We start from the raw sequence: 13,012 nt of genomic DNA, 5'->3' as shown, positions 1-13,012 counted from the left end.
TAGCTGTGTGTAAATCAATCCACTGGAGCCTGTGGTCTTCTTTGAGTTTTGAACAGAGTACTGAACTATCTAAAACCAAAGCTGCACATGGTCATCAGCAAGAGGGAAAGACGTCAGCAGGCATACCAAGGCCTGCTCAGTAATACCCATCTTGAATATCAAATAAGGTTTTCTCTCTATATATACGGTCAGAATCACCATGCAGTACCATGAACAGCCACATGGGACATCTCATACAGCGTCACCATGTAGGACAGGTTTTACGGTGAGGAAAATATAGCAGTCACTTACAATCAGAGTGAAAATGTGTACATGGAGAAATAAGGGGCTGAACTTTAAGGGTGGTATTCCCCTGAAGGGTTTAAGGTGGTGGTCGTTTGGGGGGGTGTGGTGGAGGGGGGCAGGGGGGCTGAAACCATGAGCAGAGGTCATGGTTTCAGCAATGTGTCTTACAGCTGTTACTCGTTACAGCTTCTAAACCAAACCCCTAAGGTAAGGTATGTTCTACAAGCAACCCGTTCCCACACACAGTATCAAAGTGAAAGAGCCGCAGTCCCCTCGAATGTGTCTGATGCTTAGTCTTATCAAGGAGATGTGACCCACAGTGCGTCTGGCCAGCGTTACAAAGTGCCGCAACGGGGCTGCCATGATGGCTGGTCAAATTGAGGCTTCAGTTTCGGCAATGTAGTTTTTTGTTACTTTCTTAGAGATTCTTACAACAGCACCAGCTTTATCCTTCCAAGTGTGAAATGGCAAGCATAGATTAAGGCGACGGATATTAAATAAGGAGTGTGTACAGGAGAGATCTGGGTCTTGGTTTGAAGCTCGGAAGAGGTACGTCAGCCCTCTTGTCTACTTCAAGCTCTAGCTGTCCAGACAATCCTGTATAAGTAGGTGGTAGACATTTAAAAAAAGACTGGATCAAACTATACTATTAAAGCTTTAGTGTTATCCAAATCTAAGCATGGAATTAATGGTTATCAATATGTAATCACACATTTTGATACACCTAATCCTCAAAGCTACAATGTATGTAACGATGTCTGGCCTATATGATGAACTAATGGCCCAACAGGAAATCTTAAGATATGACTCAGTTTGAACACTGACATACCTTAACAAACTCAGCAAGACAAGCCTGATGGAGACCAGGCCAGCTTCATGCAGGATGAACTCCAAGGCTTGCTGAGAGTAGAGGCTCTCCCTGGGGGACTGTCTCACCTTGGGTTGACCTCCAGCAAAGACATACGTTGACATGTGCGCATGGCCCTTCCCCTCCCACATTAATGGCCTGTTTGGAGACTTCCTCTGTGTCACTTCTTCTTTCCTTAAGAAAACGACATTGCCTATTTTACAAGTCAGGGGACAGGATGGTGTGTGGCTGTGTGTTTGTGTGTGTGTGTGTGTGTGTGTGTGTGTGTGTGTGTGTGTGTGTGTGTGTGTGCGTGCGTGCGTGCGTGCGTGCGTGCGTGCGTGCGTGCGTGCGTGCGTGCGTGCGTGTGTGTGTGTGTGTGTGAGTGCATACGTGTGTGTGCAGGAGTCTGGAGTTTGAGCAGAGAATGTCGTCATTGGAAACACCGGACACACTGTGGAAGAACAGCCTGTGTTTCCAACAGCTGCGGCTGCAGGGATTGAAGACGTATGATTATTCCTGGACCTGTACAACAACGAAGCTCTTGATGCTAGCCTTGATGCTTGGCCCTAATTGATTAAACAATAGCGCTCTTTTTGAACGAGGAGCTGAAAGGACATCATTGTTTTAAACCAAACACCATGTTAGGAGAAAATAATATGCAAGCGGGGGCGGCAGTATCTCAGGAGGTAGAGCGGGGTTGACTGGTAGCTGGAAGGTTGTTAGTTAGAGGTAGAGTGTTGAGGTGTCCTGAGCAAGATTCCTCACTCTGACTACTCCCGACGAGCTGGCTGCCACCCTGCGTGGTTGACTCTGCCGTCGGTGTGTGAATGTTTGAAACAATGGTTGTAAGTCGCTTTTGATAAAAGCATCAGCAAAATCCCCTAAATGTTAATGCAAGTGTCAAAGGGCCCATTGCAACCTACCTGAAACGGTCAAGTTACTAACATTACACACTATACACACAATGGGCGACCACAATAGACACATAGTGTTTGGCTTGGATTTCAGATAGAGCCCCTCCTCCAAGCGAACAAACCTCTCCCATCTCATCCTTGCCAGTTGTCATGGCGATAAGTGGCTGTGTTCAGCAATTAGCTAATCAGAGCTACACCTGTGCTCCTGGCCGGGCAGAGCGGCAGCCAAGTAATAAATCAGCAGTCTGTACAGGTAGCTGATTATTCCGACACACCATCAGTTTCTGCCGAGAGGCCATTGCCCTGCTGCCTCCAGTGCTGCACTAGCGCACGCTAGCTGCATGCTAACATCACATTGGAGCATTGAAGTTCACATGCTGGGGTTTAAACTACCTCCCCAATGCCTTCTCCTCATGTCCTCACAGCCCCAAACAATGATCTGATCCCAACAACGACCCTGTCCCAGCCCAGTGAGGCATGCTGATCCCTGGGCAATGATATGCTGCCGTGATGACGGCGGGCTCCAGAGATGATATCACAACGCTCCAATTTCTGGGAAAATCTCATAGCTGAGATTTGGTGGGAAATGTTCTGATGGGTTGTAATCTACTATGTCGAGGGGGTAATGGGGCATATTTGGAATTTTTTCCTGATATCTCTTAACCCAAGCATTTCCAAATGGCCATTTCATGGTGGATGGAGGTAAATAACGACCCCTCATTGCAAGTGATACCTGGTTAGCGCCATGACTTCAGAACAATTAGGGAGGCTGGCCAGCGTCCACTGTGCCTGGGTGATGGATCACACACTGGTGGTAGGTTAGGGTCATGCCTGGTCCTGAGAGCTGATTGGCCGAGGTGAGCATGTAGGTCTGACAGAGATGAATCGGAGGAAAGGCCGGAGCCAGCTGGGGCCGGTAAACACCAGACAGCACAGCAGGAGGAAGATATCCAGGGGCCAGCGCTTGCTTTTTACTGTAGCTAAACCCCAGTTATATGATACAACACATCTGGATACAGGTAGCCATGGCAACGTGATGTAAACACATTCCCAGCCCATGGTAGGAGCCAGAGCATCAAACTGTGAGATTATTTCGATTGGACACCGGACAGGATGCGTTGAAGCATCACAGTCACGCCGTACGTTTACATATTAGCACCACTTACCGCCGCACTCTTGCTAAACGGCTGCACCCATGAGCTGTTTAATGAACACGCATGGACTCGGACACACAAAGCACTTCCAGCGAAGAAATGTCCGTGCAGAAACATAAACAAAGACAGTCTCTAGGGTAAAACTGGATGCTCACACACGACACACAAACATCCAAGGTACAATGCAGAGTGTTCCATTTGGAATTCTAAACATCTGGATTCCTAATGCACTATAAAAATGCTACAGGACTGAAGTAAAGGCCGTTCCTGCCTTAATATGTCTCTCATGGGGAGTTCGATATGTGCACTTTACAGCAACATAAACACACTTCCCAGGAGTTAACAAGGACTAATTAATTTTTTGCCCAACCAGTCATGTGGGTCGGTAGGCAGGGCACTGGCCCGATCTACTTACCTTTTGGCCTGAAAAGCTTCTCCATCGATTAATTTAAAAAAAGTAAAAGGATAATTTAACCCTCCCTCCGGGGCAATTCAATGATAAAATGCACTGTTGTACCTCTTTTCATAGTTAGTGGTGGTTCCGTGCTCCGCGCTGAGCCCCTAATCCCTCTGTCGCCATGGCTCAACGATGCACGGCCCCGGAGAGGAAGCAACTCTTTGCTGGCAAAACCTGAAGGTTTCATGTTGTGTGTGCAGCGCTTCAGTTCAGGATTAGGCTAAATACACTCGTTTTTATGAACCTCTCTCTGCCCCTCGTGTTCACCGAACGCTACAGTGTACGTGTTTTCGGAAAGGCCTCCAAGGGGATCTTTTTGAACTTTGAAATTGAACCAACCCAGGTGTCACCGGGCACACTCCAACCATGCCACTTCTCGCCTACACGTCTACCCAGAATGCAAAGCAAGGCGACACGGAGGCAGCTTGTGTGTGTTTGTGAGCGCGTGTGTTTGTGTTTGTATTTAGCCGTTGGCATAGTGCTATGTAGTTAGGACCAATGCCAAGTTTTCTCCTGGAATTTCCTGTCTTAATCGGCCTTCGCCCGCACCCGGATCCTAACCCCACCCCCCCACCCTCCTGGCTCTTTCTAGAATCTTTTATCCCAAAGCGAACACAGAACTCCAGCCTCGGAGGACCTTATTATTGTCGCTGAGTGCTTCCAAGAGAAGAGACCCCTCAACACGACACTTCAGCGCAGGCCCCCTGATCAGGGGCCTTGCCTGGGCACAAAGAGCCCACTCCTCACCACCCTACACCCTTGCAGCTTTTCCCTCGGTGGAAGACCTTTTTTTAACACCAAACACCTGGCTTTGTCTTTAGGAGGAGATCAAACCAGGGATTTAAGACCTAAACAAAGACAAGGAGATGCGGCTCCTCTCCCGCCTGTTGGCAGGATGTTTGGCCCATCTGAGAGCTTGTTATAGGGGCCGGGAGGTGGGGGTGGGGGTGTTAAAGCAAACATGTTATGATCCAGAGATCTGGGAACAGTGGGAGCCAGCATATTTCCACACAATCTTCCCATTAGGCTGAAACTCAACGTGGTAGCAGTCGTAGGACGTTGTTTGAGAGGGGGAGTTCACTCTAAGGCTTGCCTGAGTAGGAACATCTCGTCATGAAGTCATGTGACTAATCCTCATACATGAGTCATATGCCCACATTGCGGCCCAGACTAGTCTCGAGACTAGTTTCTAGTTTATAACAAAAGTTTTAAGTTATAACAATCCTACCCTTGCGCCGGTATACGTCTTAGTAAACTCAGTTTTACTCACTTTTGAAGTAGTATATAGTGTTCTGCGAAGACAGTGTACCTCCGCTGAACCACAGGAGGTATTCTGACACCAGGTCGCTCTGGGCAGGTCATAACAAGGCCTTGGTTCTCCCCACATCCCACGACATCCAACAAATTTAAAAAAAGACAAACAGCAAGTGAGGTAGATGGTGTGAGGATTGTCACGTGCATGTACCTGTTGGGGGCTCTCCCCGTAGCCCAGGAAACAATGCTGCTGTCGGGGTGATGGACAACCCTGAGCTGCTGCACGCTCACTAGCACCGCTTCTAGGGTGGGGTCGCCCTCCTTCTGGGGCCCAGGCTTAAGACAGCTCGTTATCTGGAACGGGTGTGTGTGAGTGTGTGTGTGTGTGTGTGTGTGTGTGTGTTTGTGTGTGTGTGAGTGAGAGCATGTGTGTGTGTGTGTGTGCGGAAGGATTGTGACTGTTTTAGTAACAAATTCTATAAGCGGTCTCTCATGGGACATCGAAACAGTTCCCGCTCAGTTGTATTTATCGCTGTTCCAACACCGTAATTTACTTCTACTTTTTTCTTTTTGAAAAAAGTGCTTCAACATTCCTCTCACTGAACAACTTCTGACCCAAGCCCGCTGTCTCTTTGTGGCAAACCCCTCACACCGAGCCCTGCCTCTGGGACCAAGTCCTCCTTGACCCCCCCCATCCACTCCCCCCTTTGCTCCTCTTTACCCACACTGTATAAATTCCCCCCCCCCCCCCTCAGAGGTGCCAGCAGGAGGGAACCCCTCACCACACAAAGCTGGGAACTTCAGCTCGCTACTTGGGGAAACAAAGCTGTGTCTTGGCGTCCCCTTTGCTCCCGCCACTGCCCATGTGTCTGCCTCTCACTCTCATTTACTGGGCAACCTCTTCTGGCAAGTCGACTCTGAAGAGATCTGCTGTCTTCAGACAAAGATCGTGAGGGGATGAGGGGGAGATTGTTGGCTCAGATCCAGTGACCGGGATGTTGAAATAAACACATCCCGCACAGAATATCGAGATGCCTGCAGATGAGAAGAGACAAGACTGAGAGAGAGAGAGAGAGAGAGAGAGAGAGAGAGAGAGAGAGAGAGAGAGAGAGAGAGAGAGAGAGAGAGAGAGAGAGAGAGAGAGAGAGAGAGAGAGAGAGAGAGAGAGAGAGAGAGAGAGAGAGAGAGAGAGAGAGAAAGAGATGATGGGGGCCTCTATAGGAAGTTTTCAATGATACTCACTGGCATTGTGGGTCATTTGTACAGCCAGTTGTCGGTCTACTTTTGATTGTACGGTCAAGCTGTTTCACTGGAGTTGGGTGATTTCACATAATAATTTAATTTAGTAATTTCTAAATCCATAAACCCTTCTTGTAAATGACTTCATATTCTGTCCATCCACTGTTGAGGTGTCCCTCGTCTTTTCAGAAGTAGCCGGGGAGAACAAGACAGTACACAGCGCAGGCAATCATCGGAACAATAGCCTCAATCAGGGTTAGGCAGCGGTAATGTGGGTCTTTGTGTCTGGCAAACCCTTCACTGAAACAACACACCCGCGGGCTCCCAGAGTCCTGTTACACCTTGTTTTCACCGTCTGGAATCCGGGGACTAGAAAGGGAATGCTCATACACTGGGGTGAGGTTGAGGTTTTGTTCTTTTTACTAAAACAACCATATGGGTTGATATTATTTTATTAAAGAACACTGTTTTTTTTACTTTGTAATAAGGATATGATGTTTCTATTCATGGGTTTTAATTTAATGGCATCCATTTCCACTGTCCAAATAAGGCTTTCAAAAAAGGGAGTTTACCCTTGGATTTGCAGACTCAGGAAAGAATGGCCTTTCTTTCCTTCTTTCCCTCTTTTCTCTTTCTTCACTTATTTATCTTTCTCTTTCTTCGGTTTCCTTGCATCATCCTTTGAACTGGGGGACTGTTTGTTGCCGAGGGCTGCTAGGCATCAAACATACGATGAAGCTCAATACAAACCTTTAAGACCAGAAACATTCACAAATCTGCCACGGTAATAACAGTGATTAATAATGATGTGTTCGGTGTTCCTGTAACAAGACTTTGCCCCAAGGTATGAGACCCTTAATGACAGGAAACAGTCCATTTGTGCATTCTTTCTCAGTTGGATAATTTTTTTTTAAAGAGCTCAGTCATTGTTGTGTAAAAAAAACATGGGTTTGCCTTATTAGATAGTGTGTGTGCCATTAATGGAAACGCATTTCTCAGGACATAAACCACTGAGTGTCTGGCGGGTTCCAATTAGGACCGGATTATGGGAACTATAAAACACTGCATTTGCATCTCCTGCTGAGCTGTTGGCACACAGTGTATCAGTTAGAGGAAGGCACCGGCAGGGTGACTTACATTTCCCATCAATGGTTTAAACCATTGTTTACCACACGGTGGACAACGTAGCACAGAGAGTCTGTTTTAGAATAATGGTGTATTTTGTTTTGTTTGTGTGTGTGTGTGTGTGTGTGTGTGTGTGTGTGTGTGTGTGTGTGTGTGTGTGTGTGTGTGTGTGTGTGTGTGTGTGTGTGTGTGTGTGTGTGTGTGTGTGTGTTTGGGGTGGGGGGGGAATACTTCATGGGTTTTTCAACTTTTGTGTTGCTGCCAGTTCAAATCAAGAGCCTTCATCTCGTCTCGATTCATCTTCCCATGGTTGTTTCACACACTGTATTCCCTCTCCTCTTCTTCTGTTTCACTCCTTACTCTCTCCCTCTCTCCCTCTCTCTCTCTCTCTCTCTCTCTCTCTCTCTCTCTCTCTCTCTCTCTCTCTCTCTCTCTCTCTCTCTCTCTCTCTCTCTCTCTCTCTCTCTCTCTCTCTCTCTCTCCCTCCACCCCCCTGCGGTTCAAAGACGTCCGCTCTGCAGGTCTTTGTCGGGGGCCCAGTGTGAACCCTCTCATCTCTGAGATCTAGAATGTCTCTGAACAAGCTGCATAACTTATTCAGTGCCTGCGTTTCCTGTGTGGTAGTGCCAACGTTAACGGAAAACTACCGTTCAGCCAGATATCGGGAGCGTGTCGCATGTCATCGTCTTTCTGATGTTATAACTGTCTCCCATGTGTGTGCGGAACCTTTATGATATCGTAATTAAGGAGTTTGGTTTGAGGTTTTTCTCTGTCTCTCTCTGTCTCTCAGGTGGTCACCCGCTCTTCCCCACGTTTCACACGCCCATCCCGATCGACGTGCGCCACCATGAGGGGAGGTACCATTATGAGCCACATCCCCTCCACGCCCTACACGGGTAAGCCTCCTCACCCGATCCCAACCAATCCTATACCTCATGTATTTAACACTTACTAATACATTATATATTTAACATAACGATAACATAATCGTATACTTTATCATTGTAAGATCCTTATCATACTTTCACACATTCAACCCAAACTGTAACTTAGAAGATCCTTTATTTTTTTCCATTTGCATGAACAAAACGTATACATATTAAGGTGCGGCCACACCAGACGCGTATCTCGCGTACTTTTTACGCGAGATACGCGTGTAAAATGTTGCTTGACCATTTTGTGTCAAAAATGGTCGCATACGCGCAATACGCGCTATACGCGCCCCTGTGAACGCCCCTCAACCTCCTCTGCCCCCAGAGGTAAATTGCTGCTGGTCTCCCTCGGGGTGACAAAGGGGTCGAGGAAGGACAGGACCCTAGCAAATTTCCACGTGTCCACTCTCCCTGCCACTGACCCGCTCTTTTTTCCCTCCTTTTCACTCTTTTTGTGTCTCATGTACCTGTCCCTGAGTGACTTCCACCTCCTGCGACATACGTCCACTGACAAGAACATATATACATATTAAGTTGTGTAACCTGACAAGCGGGACAGTCTGTTGTAGTAGTATCACTTAATATTACTGCTAACTGGTGCTACCGCTAACCGGCGCTAACTTTTTTCATAGTAGAACACAACCGATAGCTGAAGCCAAACAAAATACACACACTCATTATTCACTGATCTTACCAGGAACACCAATATCCTCTGCCACGTCGACCCACGCCCTCTCTGTTTTGTTCCTGTCCCTGTACGACACCATCGTGGTGTTGTACAGGACAGGACGGCCGCACACGGCGACGATGATATTTTGATCCACCTCCATTTCTGTTCGTGTAGTGTCTGTAGTGTTCAGCAGAGAAATAGTCCGCCAAGACGTTGAGGTTGCTTAGTAACCAGAGACTCTGTCCATGCAAGTGAACGGAGCGTTCCCTCTTCGTCATAACTATCAAACCAAACATCCTTCACATTCACCGAGCGAACATTATGAAAGTAAAATGCACATTTCTCGCTAGAAATGTTTCCATAAAAGCATTTAATGGCGTAACTATGTTACTATTTCCACACAGAATAAAGAAAGATGTCAGCCGTATGCTTCTGTCCAAGCTCACTACTCTCTGCCAGTGACGTCGGGTCAAGCTCAACGCTGATTGGGCAACACGGCTAATCGTCATGCGTATGAGCGTAAAAAGTAAAAAAAATTGAACTCTTGAAATGTACGCGATATACGCGCCTCATACGCGCAATACGCGTGTAAAATGTTGCTTATACGGGTATTACGCGTAATACGCGTAATACGCGCGTAAACCAATGGTTCCCTATGGAAAAAATGGCGATTTCATACGCGAAGTACGCGAGATACGCGTCTGGTGTGGCCGCACCTTAAGAAGAATTGTAATGATTACTTTCAGATAAGCGTGTTCATATTCATATATTAACTTTGTGACATCGTGGACTTCAAGAATCCTGTGAAGACGACAAAAACTAGTCAAACGCCTTATTAAGACGAAGTCGTGATATTCTGAAATATAGTATTAAAACGAACATGTCAGTCCTTGTGTGCGTTCATGCGTGGAAGCGCAGGCATCTGTGAGTGGAGCGCCAGGAGAGGATTGTGCTGGGGATGAGTTGTGGCCCCTACGTTGCTTTTATTCCCCCCCAGAAAATGTGACGCTCCTCCCTCACTGTTGGTGCCAGAGAGCCTTTCTTTGTAAGCTACAGGACCAGAGCCAAGTTCACATACTTCAAAGCCAGACATGATACACAGAGACAGCGAGAAAGAGAGAAAATAAATTGCAGGGATGTCTGTGTGTGTGTGTGTGTGTGTGTGTGTGTGTGTGTGTGTGTGTGTGTGTGTGTGTGTGTGTGTGTGTGTGTGTGTGTGTGTGTGTGTGTGTGTGTGTGTGTGTGTGTGTGTGTGTGGGGGTGTGTGTGTGGTTGTGTGTGTTTGTGTGCAGGGGCGGGGGGGGAGATAGGGAGAAAGACGAGGCATGGCGCATTAGCACCGATATACCAGAATGTTAACATTTCCGTTCCTATCCCCCCTCCTAACATTTCATGCTTTTGGGACTTGGAGAGCTCACTCCGGCCCTGGCATTGTCCAGAGTGCTGGGCAGTTCAGCCAAGAAACCTCTTCCTTCTAAGACACACCCTCGCGGGGATGGCCGTCCACCCTAGTGGACGGCCATTTTACCATGAAGAGTAAATCTTAAAGATTATAGTTTTTAATTGCTTGTTTTCTAAAAGATGTCCGTGTCAAACAATGGCCGGAATTTGTTAACTGCTTTATTTTAACAAATGAAATATAAATTCATTTTATACATAATATTAAGATAATTATACCAAATTCTTCTGACATGGAAAAAGTCTTTCCATGCTCACCATTAAAGTTTTCACTCCTTTGCATCGCTGGCCCAGCTTATCTAGAATATACAGAAACAGGGACACTTGGAAGAACAAGATCAATAGTAGCTTTGCGAGAATGGGGTTGTTGCATTTAAATTCAGGAAGATCCAGTGATACACGACAGGGGCCGAGCTATTTATCAAACACATGAGGCTATTCGAGAGGACGGCAGACCAAGACAGCATCGCATTCACAAGCCTCCGTCTGTCCTGATTAATGTGATGCGGCTCTGACACAGAACTCCCCTAATTCATCAACACCTCGTCCCATTCCCCGGCCTTTCCTTTGCCTATTTCACCTAATTACAACCTTGTTACACCCCCCCCCCCCCCACCCACACACTCACACACACATACATACACACACACACACACACACACACACACACACACACACACACACACACACACACACACACACACACACACACAAAGACACATACAAACACACAAACACACACAGACACAAACACACACAAACACTTACACACGCAGCCAAACACTTACACACGCACGCACACACACACACACACACACACACACACACACACACACACACACACACACACACACACACACACACACACACACACACACAAACACACACACACACACACACACACACACACAGAGCTACATATCTGGATTTTTCTCAAATCGCTGTTTCTATGGAGCATATCTAGGCTCATACGGTAGCCGTCAAAACACCTAGCCATTTATGGAGTAGGACATTGTAGATATGGCTCCTCGCCAAAGAGCTCACTGTTCAACTCAACCTCTCTCTCCAGGAGCAGAGAGACAAACTGTGAACCACCATCACCCCCTAACGATTGAGTCCAAGGCTCAGTCATTTGCGGCATCCTGTTCTTATGAAATTCTTGTGGCTGTGACACATCTCAAAACAACGGCAGCAACACAGCCAGTGGGTCAGATCGTCTTTACTTCCACTGGATACACTTATTTTGTGCAAGGACGCAGTGGCGGAGCTCAAACCCCAGATTACACAGGCAGCTGGTCAGTTACATTATGTGGTCAGCCGGTTGGCAATATTTCGGAAACGCCTTTGTGGACGTACCATGAACTATAAATAAATATGCACATTATCAAGAACCTCTCATAGTTTCTTACAAGAGTCCGGATGCAACATTTTGCCATGCGTTGTGGGGCCCAGACAGACTTTGTGAGAGGAACCACAAGCCAGCCACCATGTCAGCCTGCTGGACAGGGTAATTAGCCTCCAAACCCCTGACCTTCCATTCCCAGAACCTCAACCCAGAGGCATCGGCCGAGCTAAACAGATTCTCCCACTCTTTCCACAGCCTGTTGTCAGGCTAGAAGGTGGATGAGGGGGGGAGATTGTAGTGCTGAAACGCTGAGTTTTGCCCAAGGATTTTGTGTGGTAGACTTGAGGCCTACCCCACCCCGAAAGAGTAGGCCTGTTGAGCCCCAAACCGGAATGTTTCACTGAATGGATTACAAAGCTGGCCAATTAGGTTGATGTGTGTTTCTTATTTTGGTTTGGCTTACCCACATGGAGATGGAGAATTATTGGACATAACGGGACATAGGGGGAGTGTACTGCTGGCACGCAGGTCCAGAGAATGAGGCATTCTTATTGGTTGGTTGGTTGACGGGCAACTTGATGATCTTGTCCTGACAGTGTGTTTGGCTTTAGACGGGGTGTGTCCTCATGGAGAATGGGTGGATCTGTGTGTATCCCTTGAGTTAGTGCCAGGAATGCACTCTTTAAAGGACAAGGGGGCCCATCAATCCAAACTTAGCTATGCTGCATATCAATAGCAAAGCAAATTTTACGTTTTTAACGCAAGGTCGATTTTCTTCCCCTTCAGGAAGTTCACTATGGAATGTGACAGAATGGGATAAAAAAACATTACACCCTTATTTTTATCAACTAAAACCCAATTACTGGGCCATTGTCCCATAGTATATACCAACACGTTGCTTGAATCCTCTTCATCTTGATCATAACACACAAAAAGACTGTCTGATGCAGGATCTTACCATGTCCCCGGTAGCTTGGCAAGATGATTTATCTCCAATTTCTTTGGCTACCCAGGAGTACAGACGGTAATGTGTCAAGTCATAACTCATCCAACTCCGAACCAATGGAGAAAATGCCGGAGAGGCGAATCCTAACCTGTTGGCAGACGTCGGAGCTGTACAGGCTGCCAGAACAGGCTGCAGAACAAGGGGTTTCAGCGGGGGGTCTTAAGACAGACAGGGGCTGCGTATCCCTAGGATCCCTCAACGCTTAGTGCACTGTGCGTCATTTAATGTAAATTGACTTGATATGAGATATTGTTGCTCTCAATTGGTGTTAGTCAATGACAATGTGCTCAACTAACATCCCCCTTTGCTCCTCCTTAACCCAC

The 13,012-nt window shown here is 47.0% G+C and overlaps 1 protein-coding gene across 2 annotated transcripts in view; it reads left to right on the top strand.

The window, feature by feature from the left end:
* gli2a (GLI family zinc finger 2a) overlaps positions 1 to 13,012 on the top strand; it is a 78,633-nt gene that overhangs the window by 34,949 nt on the left and 30,672 nt on the right. For both annotated transcript variants that reach the window (XM_060039579.1, XM_060039580.1), the window contains exon 3: positions 8,069 to 8,174. In XM_060039579.1, the coding sequence (XP_059895562.1) occupies positions 8,069 to 8,174 (106 nt within the window). The remainder of the gene's footprint in view (positions 1 to 8,068; positions 8,175 to 13,012) is intronic.

This window comes from Gadus macrocephalus, chromosome 20 (assembly GCF_031168955.1).
Source record: "Gadus macrocephalus chromosome 20, ASM3116895v1".
NCBI classification, from domain to species: Eukaryota; Metazoa; Chordata; class Actinopteri; order Gadiformes; family Gadidae; genus Gadus; species Gadus macrocephalus.
The sequence above is the reverse complement of the archived record's forward strand: the minus strand, read 5'-3'. Positions and strand labels throughout refer to the sequence as shown.